Genomic DNA, 20,498 nt, shown 5'->3' with positions numbered 1-20,498 from the left:
TTTGTGTCAATTAAGGTGATGAGACATGCGGCACCATTCACAACATTATGCTTTGCAAACAGTATGCTAAATATTTCTAAGCTTCACTCAGCTGACATCAAAGAAGAATAGAATTTAGATGAGGTTTGGAGCGCACACAAATAAAACTGACATTTGTTTATCAATCATTTGTAATTTAGATGGTTTACTATAAGAATAGGTGCACGCACAGAAGAAGTAGAGTTGGAAACTTTGAGTAATTGAAAATGTCATCATATTTTGATCTGAAAGAGCTCCATGAACAATACTTGAAGCCAGATAAGGCGGTGGGAGCATACACTTCAAAGGATTCTGCCTTCCTCGATGATTCAGTTATTAAGATGTTACCTCTTTTGAACAAAATATTTGCCTCAGGTATGTTCCTATAACTCCTGTTATCCAAGCTGAAGAAAAGGAGAAATATTACTGTTGTACAAATATATGATATATGTTTATGCATTGAATTCTAAAAAATGTTATAAGAGCTTCTTTGCTTTCTGTGCATTAATTGTTTCATCGCTTCTGGTTATTTAAAGACAAGAATGAATAATAAATGTATTTCACATTTTTGATACTAGTAAAATCAAAAGTCGGAATAGACAGTGGACAGAATGACCAAATTTTAAAACGGCAAAAGCACATTGATGATGAATAGTATATTGTAAAGTATATCAATATTTACAATCTAACCATGTGCAATGTAAGTAAACAAAGGAGTTACAAAATCTGGGGAGAAGACGAACATGAGACATTATTCTTACAGACTTGAAACTTTGTTGCCCAGTTGTGTACCGGCAAACCACGAGAAACCATCACACCTCCTAGTGTTCACTTTATTGTTGCGATCGTTCAGGTAAGCACCCTTGCGCTGTTGTGTATAATTGGCTTTAGTTCTTGACATGGTACAGTGTCTCATGTTCGTCTTCTCCCCCACAGGTTTTGTTGATCCTTTTTTATTTATTCAGTTTGGTAGATAATTTTCTCCTCAGCCTTATATTTGTTTTTATCCATTTCTGTTCTTACCTTGATATCCTAAGGTTTTATTTGTACCACGCCTGGGATACTTTATTAGCCATGACTTTTTGTTTGACCAATGCTTTGTTGTCTAAAGTAGAGTTTAGCCAGCATGAAAACTTTGCGAAGCTATGTTCCAGATTATCAGTAAGTTGACAGGGTGAGGCGGTAAGGGAGTCTCTGAGTTCGACCAGCTGTAGCTTGTGTCAGGCTCTACTAGGGGTTAGTTGAATTGTGTCTCTGTGCCTGGTATTTTCCTCAAACTCTATCTTCCAGTTGACTGCCCAAAGGTCTAACCAGATGAGAGGAAAAGAGGGTAGCTGGTTAATATTTGGGTAGTTGGAGAAGATCCCGTCAAGCATTTGTCCAGCCTTGTGGGTCGGGTCTATGGAGATTAAATATAATCCAAGTACATTTATTACATCAATCAGTTTTAGGTAGTCTGGATCAGCTTAATTTTCCAGATGGAAGTTAAAATCACCTAACAGTGAGAAATTCTCATTAAGAATAGATGATTCATGGACCGTGTTAAGCTCATAATCAAAACCACTTCTGGGTCCTGGTGGATGGTAGATTAGCATTCCCTTAAAAAGCTATGAGTCTGGTAGCTACATTGAGAAGTTTATTGCCTCAAAGCCAGAGGTGGTTGCTGGCTCAAAAATTATTTTGAAATAGTCATGAAAAAAGACAGACCTCCCTCTGCACTTTTTTCGTTGCCTGTCTCACCAACGGATACCAAATCCAGGATGGGGGTAGCTGCAACAAATTCTGGGCCAGAGCCACGATCTGCCCACATTTCAGATACAAAGGTGACATCCATGTGCTACACTTGGATGAGGACGGAGATGCTTCACTAGGGACCTGGTGTTGAGTAGCATACATGAAATGTTTGCATTTGTTGGACCACCACGTTTTCTATATTGCAGGTCAAATGCCACCTTATAGACTGAGTTGATTGCAGAGTTGGGTCTAGAGCACCTGGTGTGGTTAGGGCGAGAGAAATGGGAAGGAATATTAGGGCAGAGGTCAGGGGGGCCTTTACCATAGGATCTCAGTGCCTCCTGAGTGTACCGGAGGATCCCCACTGAGTTTTGAGACAACCAGCCAGAGGGACATGGTGCTGAGTGTTGTCCAGGCAAAGACTGGTGCAAGTGGGCATCAGCGCCATTCTCAGTTTTTATGGACAGAGGCAAAGGGACTTAGGAGGGAGACTAGACCGTCTCACTCCCAAGATGGTGTCTGTGAACTGCACAACAGAAGTGGGTGCAAGCCTGACCAGACCTCCCTCCACTCTCTCAGCAACAGCTGGAGTGGACCAGGGACTAATGGAGGCAGGATAGCAAACCCAGGAGGCAGCCAATGTCTTGAAAAGAATGAGCAGCAAAAAGATAAAAGCAGGTATTTTAAAAATGTAATTAAAAATGCTTGCAGGAAAAAGGAGAGTTTACTCCATCTGCATACCCTACTATACCCAACTGTCATCAGAGAGAGAAGACTGAAAGGAAAGACCAGTCCCACAACAAACCCTATTATGAACAACCAGTTTGCAAGAGAGGGGTCTCAGCAAAGTGGTCAATCCCTGTACAGGCCCTACTATCCATAGTTGTTGTTTGAGAGAGATGTTTGAAGGCAGAGGGTAGCCCTTCTCCTACTCCAGTGTGCACACCTATTATTAAACAGAGGGTTTTTAGTAAAGGGGTTAGTGCCTCCCTATACAATTATTGTACTACAAATCTGTTGCCAGCCAACAAGAGTACTGCAAGAGCAGCTTGCATGTGTTTGGTAGTGAGACTTGCTGTTTGGGGATCTTTGATACTGCGAGACACTTGCAGGATGTGCATGGAAAATTACCGGGCATGCCACAAGGATTTTTATGATCCCACAAGTGTTTCACAAATTTGTATGGAGAGAAGTAAAAAAAAAGGTACAAAACTCAACCAATAGTTACCATTCTTATTACATGGCTCAAAGATGCTGTGATGTGATTGGGTGAAGAACCAGAGATAGCTCAATTTCTTATTGATACTTTGGAGAAGACGGAAGTCTGTTTGAGCTGTGCTCAGTAGAAGAGAAAGAGACTGGTGTCTTCAGCTGCATTAAATAAAGAACTCCAAGTACATGCATACATTTTGTTGTGAAGTGTCAGTAAGTGTGCTAATGTTGGTAACCATAAGGGGGTTTATCTCTGCTTTTTTGGCTTTAAAAGCCAACTAAGTGGAGATAAAATTATCTCCCTATTACCTAGCCGTCGCTAACACCAGTTAGCGACAGCTAGTAGGAGATAGCGACCATCTTGGGCCCCACTTTGCATGGCAGTGATATTTATCACTAATGACAAGCAAGTGGGTGCCAAGATGTTAGCGACTGGAAACAGTCGCTAACATCGCTATCTCCTATTACCAACTTTTGGAGATATTCGCGCTAAGCGCAAATATCTCCAAAAGCTAACACCTGCCCTGAGCAGTTCTTAGCCATGTTATCCAATGGTAGGTGGATAACATGGCTAAGAGCATTAGCTCGGTAATGCATGAATATCGCTGACTTTTCAGCGATATTCATGCATTGAGGACAATTTTTATCGCATTTGCAATACCAAGGTTTATCTGCAATAAAAATCGCCACAGCTCAGCGGTAAATTTTTGTCTCTAACCAAGCAATAGCGATAATTATCGCTATTGCTTGGTAATATGCCCCAATATTCTACAGCATGTATACCGAGTAAAAAACTGTTAGGGGAGTTGTAGCTTTTGCAAGGTAGACACTGGAATGTAGAAATATCAGCACATATAGCAGATTGTGTTGAAAAATGAAGTGTTTCAACTGTATGTACTTGTAAGTAAAGGAGGCAGTGTTTCTCAATATTAAAACAAAGAATGTTGAATGTGTCAATACAATCTCTTGTTTTGTTTATGAACCTCATCCTACATACACTTTAACTCTATGAGATATATGGATTTCTCGAGTGAAACCTCTTGGCAGATGTGTCTCTAAGAGGAATGTCTTACTTTATTAACTTGTATGAAATGTAGTTTGATAGCTGGCTATAATTTGTTTGTGACAAAATGTACTGGTTGAGAGTGTGGATTTTTCTGAAGAAAGATACTGGGAAACAGAAGTTGTCAACAAGAAAACTACATTGTAAGAAAATACATGGAGGACAAAAGAAGGTCTTGGCCAGTTTTGAAATATACGGGAAATAATGACTGTGAAAAGTCAGAAAAAAGTAATAGCTGGAGAGGTGAAAATGTTTGTATGAGAAACTATGCTGAGTCCTTTTTGTTAGCTGGCATCAAATCAAAACACTGCCAAAGACTTTTTAAAGGGTGTGGTGGTGCAGCTACACCAGGCTGCTCATCCTAATGGAATGAAGACATTACGAATTAGTAAAGTTTGTTGTTTTGTTTATTTTATGACTGCTATTTGGCAGGCTAAGGTGGCTAAAGGGCAGGAAAAGATGTTCCACGCACATCAAATCCAGTAGGAAAATGAAGAAAAAGTGTGGAAACATTAGTACCTGCTGATGAGCATCAGAACTTATTTTTAAGTATTAGTAAAGTGCATTGTTTTGTTTGTTTTTTAAGTTTTGATATAGTTAGTTAATATAGCTGTTGCAGTTTTGTAATGTTAATAAATTGTTTGTTTTTTACTACTGATCTGAGTCCTTAATATTTGTTATAGATTGGAATATATGTTCAGTACTGTACTGTTCCATCTTCAGGGGGTGCAGAAGTACTCCTGCATGTATATATATCTAAACAGTACTATGCACATATTTTATGCTTGAGAGAATTGTTAATGGAGAAGTCAATAGTATGGATACTCAGCTATGGTGACTTCTAATGTAACATTGAGGTCTCACTAGAGAGATCAGTTGTTGTGCTCACTGTAGCATTCAGACCCCTGATTTCAGCACAGAGGCCAGCGTATCATCATATTCTTCAACGCACTGCTATCAGCTGGTGGGGATGTGATAGTAGAGAGGGCTCTTCTTTTTCATGTTACTATACTTCAGACCCTGGAGAGAATTTTCGTAGGAGGAGTCTGTCCCAGTGTAAACCTCAGTATGCTTCATTGTCCCATGTGAAAAGGTCTGAGGGAGAGGTGTGTGTCCCCATATTCAACAATCCAAACCAATCAACCAAGACACAGTTCTCAGCACATATTTCTATACCCTACTACTCACAGCCTAAATGGCACCTATATTACTCAGGGGAGATGTCTCTGCTGACAGAGTAGTATGTTTACACATAATAGTTGTTATGACGTCTCAGCATAGAGGTAATTTCATCCCCACACCATAATTGCATATTTGCTATGCTGAGAACAACTCTGGCCAGAGAGGTACACTTATTTTCACAGCCTAATTTATACACACATCACCTAAGACACAGGTCACAGGCGAGGGGCCAATCTCCCTCCCCACTGTGCTATATAGACTAACCATGCAAGAGTGATATATCAGCAAACAAGGCACTTCCTCCCCACAGTCTGCTATGCATACCTGTCTGCATGGGAAGAGGTATGAGCAGAGAAATACATTGATTGGCACTGTGTTTCTCAAGACTAGGTCAGGGATCTTCAAACTGGGGTCAGCATTAAAAGGTTTGAAGAACACTGCTCTAGACTTCTCAAGAACACCGGGCCATGCACGGGGGCCTTGCGGGGCTTCAAAAGTCTAACTTAGGAGCAGCATTGCTCTTTCGTCCCATTGCATGGTGCAAGGGTGAGGAAATCATTGATAAATATGACTCATAATTTCTGTAACTTTACACAGCCTACACATATCAAGAATGAATCTCTGAACTCCCACTAGTCAGGTGAAAGTCTGCCACTGACAGTAGAATTTTTAAATGAAACATATCTAACATTATAAGGATATGTTTTCCTCCCTACCATTCACACATTGCAGCCAATCACCCTGAGTATTGTGGCTGCAATGTGTCTGCATAGTATGGGAATTTGCCCAAAGTCAGAGTAAGCTCACACACATGTAAACATCATGTGGAGCGGCTGGATAACATCATTGTTTCCAATAAACATGTTGCCTTTTCATCTAATATATGGTTAATGTGTAGATTGCATCATAAACAAATCAAGCACACATAGACATCAAACTAATTATAGGATCACAGCAAATTACTAAACTCCTGACTTCAGCTATCTAAACCATATGTCTGTATTTTAAAACTTGAATCTTAACCGGAACGTAAACTACTTATCTATATCTAAACAACATATATTTAACATAAATCCCCAATCCCCATAACATGTATGAACAAATTCAACACATAGACAAACAGGTTGTAAAACATCAACTGATTTAAACACATATTCATACACATATAATCTACAATCCTAACATTGTCTCCCCTTCAAATAACTAAGTTATCTTACTAAATATAAGACTAACTCTACCTTACCCTACATGTAAGCTATATCTAAAAACAAAATAAAATCTAACTACCGAGCAAAGCGGCATATTTACAATGACTTTACACCGCTATAGTATTACTTTTTTGATGCTGTAGCGTTTTATTTAGCACCTTATTTAAAAAGTGGCCACAAAGCCCTGTAGCATTCGCCTTTCCACTGCTAGTGCTTATTTTTTGCAACACCAGTCCTGCTAGCGGCATTTCCCCAAAATGATATGTGAAGGTAGGTGTTTCCTCAAAAAAACACTTGCAAAACTGATGCTGCCATTGGTACGAGGATTTTTGGAGACCCTGTTATTTTTCAAAAACTGCCGCTAGGTTCCATTTTTGCCAGTTTTTAACCTCTAGGGAAACGCTGATCTTAAAAATGACACTAGCACACTGGTACAAAGGCAGAACAGACCCAATGCCATTTGGCAAGCTCGACTATGCCTCGGATCAACTGCTTTTGATGCTAGGAGTAACAAGGAGAACACCAGCACCACCAGAGAGGAAACACAGGAGAAAGGAGCGGACATACTGCCAGAGGATAACCCTCATTGACCTCATGGAGGAAAAGGTCATTATGCATTACAGGCTCAGGAGGGAGTCTGTTGTCCGCCTCCTACACCAGATTGTGCAACAGAATACTTTGAGATAGTTAGGGGTCGGGTTGATTTGTTTTATATGTATGAAAAAACTTAAAAAAACGTGAAAACATTACAAAAACTGTATGATTGTTTAGGCTTCTATGTGTAGGTAGTTGATGTTTAGGTGCTGTTTCTGTTGTCCTGTGTGTAAATGGGACTTAAGAGGGGGTGGGAGGTTGATGTTTGTCATGTTGTGCTATTTGTATAGAGTAAACTAAGTTAAGTTAAGGTCGGGGTAAATAGTAGATAGGCTAAGTTAGTGTAGGATTTATTGTTGTTACTATTCAAACTTTTATATTTACATTAAATCTAAGAGTTTGCTACATACAGGTGTACTTTGTGATTTCCTGTGTGGGAGTGAGCATCTGTGCTCAGGTGAAGTTTTATACTTGCAGTGCCTGACAATATTTGTGATTAGGTTTCTTATCTATAGACAGGGATCTATCAGACTGCCCTTGAGTTTACATGATCTTACGATTAGACATTATTGAGCAGTAGTCCTGGCGTTCACGGATGATTAATGACACAGAGCTCATCTTGTGTTCACATACAAGATCGATGTGTGTGCTTCTAATGCAACATACATTGGAAGTATGTTGTGCTCAATGATTTTTGCACATATAGTAGGCATTTGGCATTTGAGCTCACACACTAGTAGGTATCCCAAAATCTCTCACACTTACAGTGTTTAATTGTCAGCCCAATGTTGTATGCTTGCTGTTAACAATGGATGGACTCAACACATGTGGAGAGACTGAACCATTCACAATGACTGCTTGACCCGAGTTGAACTTAATACATAATACCACATACATAGAGATTGCAATCTATGTTACACTCTCACTGCCTAGCATTGTCCCACAGCCCAAAAAAAGGTCCCTTTGGCCAGTAGTGGGTGTAGTGGCCTCCCAGGATGTCCAATTGTGAACCTTGTCCTGATTCATCGAGACACACAACATACAGGTAGCAGTTATTGCTGCCTTTAGTTACAAGTGCTAATGTTTGTAGGAGATCACAGCAAAAGTTGATTGGAAAAAGTGCTCAAAAGGATGTTTAGCACCAGTGGATATTCAGACACAGTCCATGTGGGGAACATGTCATGGGACATATTGAGTTGAGGAGTGCTTCACTCAGGAAGCTGTTCGCAGTATCATTAGGGAGGAGAGGCCATATTGTCAGTGAAATGATGATAAAGGTAGACAGGGCAAAGTCTTTGAGATCACAGGGACAATAGAGGTTCCCTGGTATGTCATTCATCAAAGGGCCTCAGAGAAACAGGGAATATGTCTCAGATAAATGCTACCAGACAGTTCTTCATGTGAAGAAATCTTCCTCCTCTGATGTGTGTGGTGTCTCCTGTGAAGGTGGTGTTGTAGATAAGGCAGCTGAGGGAGGCACACACACATCAGGGGCTGAAGATGCAGCGCCTGTGCCTGCCGCAGCATACATCTATGTCAAAACATGAAGCAGCACAGCGGCGAGGAGGATCTGCTGGTTTTACAAAACAACCGCAACGTCACAGTGAAAGGCAGCCATTGCAACTATATGTCAGTCCTGCTTCCGCTCCATGAACTCCAAGATGGTTCTAATAGCACCCAGATTTTTTGCCACATCACTAGAGTCACTAAGGCAGGGCAGTTGTTCATGCCTCTGCCTCATGATACCAGTGATAACAATCAGGGACTGCTGCAACCCAGGGAGCAGAGAATAGGTATCTCTGATGGGGGCAGTGTTGTCCCTATTGGGACTGAGTCACCCACAGGCTCCCTCTAGAGGGGCTGCCACAGTCTCCATCCTCAACCGCACCTGATCTGCCAACTCCCACTGGACTCCTTGGAAGGTATTGGTTGGGTCCTGGTAGCCTAGGGGTGGCAGGTGGTACCTGTTTGTTGTGAGGTGGGGTATGTGGAGATGCCACAATGCTGCTGACCCTCACTGAGTACAGATATGGTAACCTTACGGAGTCCAGGAGCTCTCGGATGATGCCATGGTCCATGGTTGGTAGGTTGTCATCATTGTCATCATCACTGATGTCCGAGACAAGGTGCAGGCCAGGGGGTAAGGATTCATCCTCTGCAATTAGATGGGGAAGTCTATTGGTGATGTGGTCTACATAGTGACAGGGCTTAAAGCATGACATGACACTTTCAGTTTCTCATTGATGCGTAGGACAGCTGCTACCTGAGGATGTGGATGTCAGATATCACTGCATTTTGATTTCAGTTGACAGGACCTCAGCATTGTCATAAGTACCACTGTGTGCCTACTCTGATAAAAACCTTACTAGAAATGGTGCCACATGGAGGTACATAAGGGAGACTAGCCCTGATCTCCTTCTCAGGAGCCACAAACACCAAAGAGGTACAGGTCATGCTTCATTACAGGTACATTTTAGCCAGCTACCGCCATTGCTTCTACTCATGTCCAGAAGGTGCATACCATCACAGGCCCTCAGTATGTTGTTCAGATCCGGCCTTTCACAGCATTACATACATGGTAACATTCACTGTTGTTCCTGCTGCATAATTCATCCATTGATCAGGTCATACAGGGGGTTTTCAGGCACTCCATCACGTTAGCTGAAATAATATTGACGCTAACGCACCGCTAATGCGCTGATCCATTGCTTTCGCATGAATGCCTATCGCGTGTTTGCAGGAGTTATTGTTTCCTTTCCCGGACACTATTGCATCTTACTGATGTGTTCATAATACATCGATAAGATTGAAAAAAGTGTCCAGTAAATGAGGCGCTAAAAAGAATGCTGATACCTTGCCCTGGCGATCACTATGGCCTTTTCTAGATATTATATGCTGCCAGGTGTGGTATCTTTTTGTGTGGTGTTTTCCCTGTTTCACTGTTAGAAGAGTTGCAATAATACTTTTCACATTGCCTCTTAAATTAAGCCTGGCTGCTCTGTGGCAAACTACCATGGGGTGACCAGAGGTTAATTAATTGTAATTAAATTAAATTTAATTACTTCAAAATATGCAATCATTGATCAATTTCTGTACATTTTTCTTACCAGGTGGTGTAAAAGGAGAGCTGCTGATCAATCTTTCTTGTGGTCCTTTCTTCCAATGGGTTATTCCAGCCTGTGACAATTTTTCAAAAATCGTTCTTGGCGCCTCCACTGATCAGGTTATTGAACTGATTGAGAAGTGGCGGAAAAATGAACCTGGAGCTCTGGACTGGAGTCATATAGCACAGGTGGTTTGTGAGCTTCAGGGCAACAGGTATGTATTCTACACCTGATAATGTATTGCAAAGGCCTACCTTTGTTTACCTTGCCAGCATGTGTTGTGCCGAGAGCAGCAGGTTTCCTAGCATGAAATCAATCAATCAATCAATCAATCAGAGTACCTGTAAAGCGTGCTACTTACCCGTGAGGGTCCCAAGGCGCAGAGGGGAGTGTGGGGGGGGGTGATGCTACTGCTCGAAGAGCCAGGTCTGAGGAGTCTTCTGAAGGCAATGTCAAAGTTTCCAGATGTGAGCTGCAGCTTCATGCCAATTTTGTTGTTGTTGATAGTAGGGATTTTTGGGGTGTTTGTCAAACATATTTGAACCCGTTTGTGAGCAAACATAAAAACACTGCCTCTCACCATTTCTTGAAATGCCTCACATCAAATGATGCACAAAATGATTCTCTTGTCATAAAACTGGTGGTTAGCCATGTACTAAACACATTTTGTGATTTGGTAAAAGACTTTTTGTATAGCAAAAAGGGGTACTAACTCATTCTGAATCACAAATAGAAGCCATGAAGAGTGCATTGCCTCTTTTTTTTACGATTAGCGTTGAGCTTTGTCACTGGTTTGTGACAGAAATTGTGGTAATCACATATTCCTGTAAGGAACATGGACTGCTTTGAAAAAAAATCCATTTTGGAATTCAAATACATGGACTGTGGAATGCTGTTCCCTGTAAACCTTTATCCTCATGTTTAGAGCCAGTAACTGGGAGTCAAAAAAACTGCACTACCTATTTAGTATACATTAGGTCAGGTTTTTTGACACCCAATGTAATGTCACATTTTGTAATGCAGCTCTATAATACATATTGTGTATTGCAGATAGTTTAAAAGAACTTGGCGCACAACACCCAACTACTATTTGTGACTTATCTGTTTGTATACTATGCCCTTAGCTTATTAGGACATATACAAATATGAAAGTCAATATTTTAGCATTCAAAATAGTAAGAGAACATTAAAAAATGGAACAACTAAGGACATGTTTTGCTTATTTTATCATTGTACAATAGAAGCCATATCAAATTAACCCCTTCCATGCTGAAGACGGACCCGTCCGTCATGCATCACGGTGGGCGTGTGCTGATGACGGCTGCGGGCCGTCATGAACCCTTCCACTCATTAAAACGGCCACACAGGTGCAGAATGGCGGCCGCGCCTAAGGGGTTAAAGATGGATCTATGCTATACCAAATCCAAGTTAAAAAAATCAGGGGCATATTTACAAAATGCTTCCGTAGTATCTTTGTTTCTGGAGAGATCCCCCCCAGCTATGGAATTTCCACACACATAAGTATTCATTTGAGTGACAAAGAGGAGTTGCCAGAAATGGGGAATGCTTGCTCCTAAAGGGAAGGGAAACGTCAGGTGTATGGAAGAGTTAAAGGAGGGTTAGATAGGGGTTAAGATAGGAATGTTCACCCATCTACAAAAGAGTATCCCCATTACTTTTCACAAACCACTCTTCTAAAGTTACTGTAAACAAAACAATATGTACTCCACAGCAGAGGTGGTGTAAGCCCAGCACCGCACATGGCTAACCACTGATAATGTAACACCATCCCATAGAAAATAGTATAGATGTCTTGCTACTCACCTTACCCACAGCATGCAAAAACCAGCCACTTGTTTAAAAAACATGCAGCCGCCAGTGTCCAGGCTCAATAAAGAAAGAGTTCACGTACTGGGTAACAAGCAAGTAAAGAGGATAGTAGCCCTGGGAGGATATAGATGTTGACATTGCCGTAATAAGGAGGGACTAACAGCCTTATAAATTAATCCAAAGGCAGCATTTATGAAGGACAAAGACACAAGCTAATGAAAATATGTGTTGGGGAGTAGGCGCGGCTTGGGTTTGATATTGCGTTAATATATCATGTGATATAGTATCAAATTATGGTTTTTTTTGGATTGTACTACCATATTGATAAAGATGAGAACAATACATAACAAGTCAGTGGTAGATATAGATGAATAACTGATGACAAAGGCATGGGCCTGATTTATATCTTGGTGACAGAGTTCCCCCCCGGCCAACATACCTCTCACCTGAATTAAATGCGAGCAGACATTATGTTTTGCCACAACAGTGAGTACATCATCATTACCATGAACAAACTTCTCCAAAGGCCCAAAGGCATACGTGCTGGTGGAGAATTGGTTATATGTCCATGTACACAATTAGGATGGGCGGACACATAGCTGTGTCACTCCCAGGCACACCGTGGTGGTAAGTGACAGTAAAACATAAATAATTATCCCTTCCACATGGGAAATGACTCCCAGGGCAAGGGAGGGCATTACCTTTTTCTTCTTTAATTCGCTCAGTAGTATTTGTTTATTAAATGAAAAAGAAAACTTTTTGGTGTCAGAGCCCTGCACCAAATATCAAAATAAATTGACAGAAACTGCAGTGATTTTGGTTCCTGCCAACACTTTATAAATGAGCACCTGCTTGTTGGGCATTTATGAATCTGGAGGGCGGTTCCTCCACCAGGGCGAAGGAGTCGCTCCCTGGCAGGAAAATGGACTGTCCATTGGAATCTAAGTCAGGGCAAAGTTTTAATCGCTTTCCTAAAGATGGCTAAGTGAGGTTCTGCACTGAGGGTCAATAGGAGAGAATTCCACATTTTGTCTGCAGAAATAGAATAAGATCTGTCTCATTAAATATCTGATTTATGCTCAAGGCAAGTAAGCAAAAACTGGTTGGCTGAGCACAAGTACCTTTTAAGAGTATAGGGTACACATTTGGATGTCAGGAACTGCATTGATGTGAAATGTGGCAGACACATGTACGGACTTTAAACTCTGATGCAGACAGGCGTCCGATGAAAAAAATCTTATTGATGATGAAAATATATTGTTTATTAAAATACCTAATAATAATTGATAACATAGATTAGCCAGTTAAACTTCGCTTGAAAAATTCAGCCTAAACTGAAATAAAAGATTTACCAAGAGTTAATGCCAGCTTCTATCAATGTAGGGAAGATGTTGCCTAAGGTCCAGCATTGAATAAAATATAATTGATGCCCCGTGCTTCTTGTAAGTTGTTGAGAGATTTGCATAAAGGTACATGCCCAGGTTTTGTGTAACCCTTACATGGGAGGACATGGAGTATATAAATTCAGGCCAGCAATAAGGAGTAAATCAGCCCTTATGAGAAAAGTAGTGGGTTTCCACCCGGGATGGAGAGCACGGCAGAGTGCCAATGCTTTTACTCCCTTCTCTAAGTAGACGCAACCTTTAGGTCTTTACAGGAGGAATATGAATGTGGGGGTATATTTTACATTTTGTTCACATAGCAAAATGCAGTTAACCACCTTGCTGCTCTGCATCAAAGGTCAGGAACTTACTAAATGTAATATTATATGGGGCAGTCCTGTCCTGTCTGGCACTGGCACACTTTTGGCATCTTTTCTGGATGGGGAGCTAGTGGCGGCCTCTCAGGTGGGGAGTAATGTGGGTCATTTTGGGGATGTCCAGGATGATTATTCTGAGGAGCTGGGTGGAGATGCCGGTTTAGAAGGTGTTACCATAATCGAGGTGGCTGGTGACGAGGGCCTGAGTGACAGTCTTTCTGGTGTAGGTTGGAATCCATCTTAAGATTCTGTGGTGCATGCAGAATGCGTGGAAGCAAGAGGTGGCGATTACATTCACTTGTCATTTCATGGTCCGAGTTCTGCAGGCCGCCAGCTCTGGTCCCAGGTGGACCGTCCTATGCTCCGTCGATCATCTCCTTGCTTGAACAATGGTCATATGCATGCATATAAATAAGGCAGTAATCTAGCGTACTCCTTCAATGTGAACCCTACTCTAAGTGTACTGAGAGTATGTGTAGGTATAATGCCTAAAATCCCACCATGGGATGATCCAACCCCATTACCTGATGAGAGAGAATGAAGCTAACAAACAGGACACCCCTTATGAGATGTCAGACTGCGCCTGGTAATTCTTCAGCATGCAAGGAACTATCACGGTCAATGGAAGAACCTCCTCTACTAATATATCAATATATATATACACCAGGCAAACCATGCATAGCACAAAATGCAGACAAGCAGGAATTTTTATAAAAGAGAAGAGCCAGATAAGTAGAAAACATGTCTAGGTAACTATAAGACACTCATTTTTTCTGTCAAATCTAAATGTTACACATCACAATAAATTCAATGTTCCTAAAACTCTTTTTCAAACTATACAAAAATTGATCATGCCAATTGGTTCTGTTCTAACAATTATTAATCAAGAATGCTGTGACTATCTAGCTTGTTCCTCTCAGGAATTCTTTGTGCATATTTTTAAAAAGTTTATCAGCAGTGGCTCCACAAATACATTTATAGGATCAAGCTCCAAGTCAGTTAGCTTTGGACAATTTACGACTCCCTGAGTTGCACATATAGCTGAACTTATCCCAAAGTTTAAAGCAGGTTCTCCTCATGACCCATGCCCTTCTAAGATGGTTCATCTTTTCCGAGAAATCATAGCATGCCATTTATCTACTATCTTATCCACATGGAGTTTTTTCCTATCTCCTGGAAAGCAGCCTCAGTGCTTCCTCTCTTAAGGAAACATAATATTAAAGGTGAGTACATAGGGACTCCATGGGTTCAGAGTGAGAACACAACTGCATGCCCTGTACAACTCTATGTGGGAGTCGCAGTTGCAGTGTTAATGTTTAAGGACCCTTTTGTAATAATCCAGGAAACAAGTTAAAATCCAAGTAGTTTTATTCAGCAGCACAGCATCGTGTAGACGGCTTCAAGTCCAAGTACAACTGACATTAAGATGCAGAATGCATCACTAGGAAAGTTCTGAGAACCAGAACACCATGGGGAAAGGCTCATGCCATTAAAGGGGAAGTGATATAAAGACAGGTATACAGTGCAGGATGTAACACATTCCCAGTGGCTTACAAAGTATCCCTTTGGAACTTAGAAGGTAGGATACTGTAGTACCAGAGTTACCGAGCCCAGGGAAGCCGGGTGCATAGGGCTGAAGAGGTGTCGGGAACTATTGTTGTTCTCAATGGGAAACTTTAAGGAAATGTCACTGCTGGAAGAAAGAAGAAAGTCACACAGGTTTCAGGGACTTTATAGTTAATGGGACATTAAATCATACAAAACCAGAGAAATTTGGCCGTTATACTTAGTTGAGCTAACTATAACTCGTGCCCCCGCAATGCACTGCTGATGATGTCATATATTACATCATTAATGACATGGTCAGTGACATCCCTGATGACATCACTGATGACATCTCATCATGTCCGTCAGCGGAGGGGAATTTAGTGCCCAGGCCTATCGGGGTCGCAAGTATCCAGCATTTACAGAAACTTCATCCAGCACCCCAACTTCTAAAGAACCCCAAGATGAATACTTATAATGTCTTTATGACAAATGTTCCTAGATTAAAACAGCCAACCAGAGAGGATGAGGATTCATTATTAAATAAAGTAACACATTGGATCAGAAGTAAACACCAATGCCTTTACATAGTATGATCTAACATTATCAAAACTGAAGGTCTCCAGCAAGAATCAGGGAACATGGACAACTTAAAGTTAACCTTCCATTCTAGGTTTATTGCAGATAATCTAAAAGCCATGAATCTACGAACTCACTCATTTTTTTTTTAATCTGGCTTTTGTTTCAGACAGAACTAAACTCCTGCAGATGAGAAAAATAGTGTCTTGCATGACCAATAGGGGATGAACAACTTTGACCTTGTAGATTGACTAAATGAGCAGGGCATAGGTACAATTGGTACAATTTCTTTATTTGAAGAGTTTTTTTTTTTTTTTTTTTTTTTTTGTCCTCATTTGCCTTCCCTTCCAAACAAGGGTAATACCAACCACCCAGCACGTTTTGAAACGTGATTTGTTTTCTTGGTGGCAGAGATATCCCAAAGAGGAAAGAGGGTATCTTTTAACTCCATCTAGGTATTTTTCAACCTGTAGGACCAAAATCGATTCTAGGCTGGCCATGATCCAGGAGCATTGATGGCATAATCATCGGACCCGGGAAAAAAAAAAAAAAAAACCCGGGTTCACCTCCAATTAATTAGAAGGTCCCAGAAGGCCAGATTGCGCTTACTAGCGGTTCTCTTAAGGTCCATTTTGGATGTTTCGTATAGGGATGAAAGCCACCGAGAATGTAGTGGAGGTGTTTTTTCTATCCACTGTATACAAATTTGTCTTCTCGCCAATAGCATCGCATAGAAGAGAAAAGATTTTGCCTTGCCCTTAATGTTTTCTTCTAGCCCAGATATGACAAGTGGTAAAGTTATTGACAAAGTTGTATGTAGAATAGAATTAAGAGTATTCTTAACCTCTTCCCAAAAATTCGAAATATCCGGACATTCTATGAACATGTGTATGTCACTAGCACCTGCCATATTACATTTATTGCATTTTTTATCTGGTAAAAATTTAGACAATTTTAGTGGTGTTATATAGGCACGATGTATTGAAAAGAGATGGTTAGGTCTCAACCATGCAGGTTTTACAGTTTTATACAGTAATTCGCAAGATTTTTGCCATATATCCTCACATGGAGTGCCGATCTCTGATCTCCATAACTCATCTGGTAGTTTAAACTCGCCATCGCTTTCCTCCAACATCTGCCAATACCATGTAGCTACTTCTTTCCCTCCGGTTGGTCGTTCTACCAGCATTTGTTCTAGTGTACTAATTTTCCCAATACTGGTATCTATACGGCTCTGTGATCTTGCCCAGCTATCTACTTGAATGTAAATCTAGACAAACCAAGTCCTACGAGCTCGTATAATTCATTCCAAGTTATTAATTTCCCGTCTGTAAAGAGTTGGCCCCATCTTATTACACCTGCTTGCTTTATGATATTAGAGAGGCTATCTTTCAGACATGGTGGTAAGCCGGGTGAATCCCAAATTGGGGAATAAGTAGAATAATATGACAGGCCAATTTTTTTCCTTATGTTAGTCCAAGTTTTAGCCCATGATTGTGCTATTTTAAGTTTGATTTTTTTCAAAATTTTTTGGCTTCCAAATTTAAACATAAAGCCCTCTGATGTTAGATTTGCCCCCAATAATATTGCTTTGTACATTGAATTAGACGTAAGATTGGATGGAGTTTTTAATAACATCCTTGAGTGTGACATCTGAAATGCCCATGAGTAGTACAGCAAGTCTGGAAGTGCAAGGCCCCCCTTCTCTCTTCTTCTTCTTAGTTTTTTCCATGCTATTCTTGTTGTTTTATAATTCCATATAAAAGAGTTTAATTCTCTTTGAGATTTTTCGATTTGCTTTGGCTCAAATGCGATTGGAATTGTATTAAATATAAAAGTAAACTTGGGGAGGATACACATTTTAACTAGGTTTACTCTGCCCATTATGGAGAGCGGTAGATGTGACCAAGATTTTAAGAGTTTTTTACTTTCCAAATGTATTCTTTCTAGATTGTTTTGTCCGATGTTCCCCACCTCCTGAGTTATTCTTATTCCTAAGTAGCGCATAGATGTTGAGATATTTATCCCTAACTGTATATTTGGAAGATTCCATACCATTATCTCCGTTTTGCTGGAGTTAATATCATAACCTGATATATTGCCAAACTCTTTTGCACATGCAATAATAACTGGAAATGCTTTAACTGGGTCAGATGTAAAAACCAAAATGTCATCTGCATACAGTGCTACCCGCCTTTCCCACTCTCCATAACTAAAAGATGGAATATTAGCCTCGTCCCTTAGAAGTTGAGTGAACGGTTCAATATACAAATTAAAAAGGAGAGGGGAAAGCGGGCAGCCCTGTCTCGTACCTCTAGATATGTTAAAGGCATCAGTCAAACTCCCGTTAATCATTAACCTAGCCGAAGGTCTGTTATATAATAGTTTGATTGTTCTGCGGAATCCTTCCCCACAATTGAATTTTTTTAATACGTCGTTTAGATAGAGCCAATTGACTCTATCAAACGCTTTTGTTGCGTCTAAGGTCAATGTAGCCAGGGGTGCAGAGACGGCAGTAGCAATATCTATAGCCCCTACAAGTTCATGAGTTAACTCCGCTAGTTGTCTGCCTTTAATAAATCCCTTTTGGTCTGGGTGGATGATATTTCCCATGACACTGGCCAATCTTGTGGAAATAATAGTTGTAAATATTTTATAATCACTGTTAAGAAGTGATATTGGTCTATATGACCCACACTCTAATGAAGATTTTCCAGGTTTAGGAATAAGTACGATTGTTGCCTCTCCCCAAGATTTAGGTGGCAGATCTCCCTTTATTAAGATACCATTGAAAAGTACCGTAAGCTCTGGAGCTATACTATGTTCAAGGGATCTGTAAATTTCTCCAGGGAGACCGTCCGGCCCTGCCGCTTTTCCTTTTTTCGAATGATGAATTGCTTTTATTACTTCATCTACAGAGATCTCTTCCTCTAACATTTTACTCTGATTCATTAATAAAATATGGAGTGTAATAGCATCTAACCACCTATCTCTTGCTTGTTGATCATTGGGGAGATCTTCTTTGTAGATCTCCTCAAAGAATTCAAAGAATGCATTCCCTATTTCTTGATTGGTTGATCTTGTCTCTGTCTCGCCTGCTATCTTAATTTCTCTGATATAATTTAGTGTTTTATCGGCTTTTATTTTCCATGCCAATATTTTTCCTGCGGCTTCCCCGAACTCAAAATTAGAGGATTTACTCACTTCCCACCTTTTATTTATTCTTTCTTGTAGAGTATTTTCTATCTGTTTTTTCAGTTCAGCCAGTTTTTCCTTTTCTGCAGATTTTTCTACATTCGGATCTATCCTTAGTTCTAGAAGTTTCATGTCCCTTTCTAATGCCCCAATCTTTTCATTGTATATTTTCCGCCTGTAAGAGGCTCTATTAGTAATCTGTCCTCTTAAAAAGGCCTTGAAAGTCTCCCAGACTACTGTAGGAGCAGCAGAATTATTATTAATATCAAAAAAGGTTAGGGTCTCATCTGAAAGGTATTTCACCTCTTCCTCCTCCAGCAAAAGTGTCCGAACAAAGGACCAGGATGGGTGTTTAACTAAATTGTCCGTTTTTAAAGTAAATTCTAATGCGGAGTGATCTGATAGGTGTGATGGCAGGTAATTTATTGATATTAGAGTTTCCTTTAGGCAATAACTAAAAAGAGCATAGTCGATTCTAGATTTGTGTTTGAAACAACTATTTCTAAGGGAGACTCCTAACTTATTACCCTCTCTTTCCCTCCAAAAATCTGCCAATCCTAGATGTTTCATGATTGATTTGAGGGTTTATCTTGATTTTATGGAGCAAGAGATTCTAGATTTTGTTGACTTATCTAATCTTGGGTCAAGAACAATATTAAAGTCTCCCATCCAGATTATTGGCTCCTGAACCGAAATTAATTGATTCCTTACAGCATCCAGATGTGATGGGTCATCTAAGTTAGGACCATAGTAACCAATCAATGTCCTGATCTGACCCATGAGAGAGGCTTTGACTATCAGCCATCTTCCTGTGTTGTCTTCCTTACAGTCTAAAATTTGTGCTCTCACAGATTTTTTAAAGATAAATACTACCCCTCTTACATTCGCATTGTGGTCAGTTGAACAGAATTTATCTATCCACCTTTGTTTCTTTATTACATTAGTAGCCTCTGATTTAAGCAAGTGAGTTTCCTGCAACACAATGATCTGCGCCTGCGAGTCTCTCAGATATTGTAAGATCCGATCTCTTCTTCCTCGTACTCGCAGACCATTGACGTTCCAGGACATATAATTAATATCTGTCATAATTTTTAACTTCCGTCCCCACCATCACTCTTCTTTTTTTTTTTCCAAAACTTGATGATTTTCTGATGTTTAGCATGCTAGACTTTGAGACTTGAAAGAGATTGATTTTTAAGGTCTTAAATTGAGCTGACAAATGAGGTTTTTTTTCTTTCTTGCCCCCCCACCCCTTCACCCACCCCCTAGGAAACCCCCCCTTACTTATTCTGGCTTGGTGTTGGGCCAGATTTCCGCCCATCAGGAGCCTATCCTTTGCCTCCCCACTGCTGCCTTTTTTTACATCTAGGACAAGGAAAAAGAGATAGCCACGTCTGAGCCATTTAATGTAAGGAGCCACCATTATATAACACAGCAAGAGGGGAATTTGAAATATTGAGTTTAGGTGCAAAAGA

The 20,498-nt window shown here is 40.5% G+C and overlaps 1 protein-coding gene across 1 annotated transcript in view; it reads left to right on the top strand.

Moving 5' to 3' along the window:
* Positions 1-206: 206 nt before the first annotated feature.
* The window catches only part of LOC147718245 (nicotinamide N-methyltransferase-like), a 36,902-nt gene continuing 16,610 nt past the window's right edge, over positions 207-20,498 (top strand). The window contains exons 1-2 of the mRNA XM_086918243.1: positions 207-393; positions 10,122-10,329. Coding sequence (XP_086774369.1) covers positions 246-393; positions 10,122-10,329 — 356 coding nt within the window. The 5' untranslated portion in view covers positions 207-245. The remainder of the gene's footprint in view (positions 394-10,121; positions 10,330-20,498) is intronic.

This window comes from Lissotriton vulgaris, chromosome 4_1 (genome assembly GCF_964263255.1).
Source record: "Lissotriton vulgaris chromosome 4_1, aLisVul1.2, whole genome shotgun sequence".
Taxonomy (NCBI): Eukaryota; Metazoa; Chordata; class Amphibia; order Caudata; family Salamandridae; genus Lissotriton; species Lissotriton vulgaris.
Note: the sequence above shows the minus strand (reverse complement) of the source record. Positions and strands in the feature narration are given on the sequence as shown.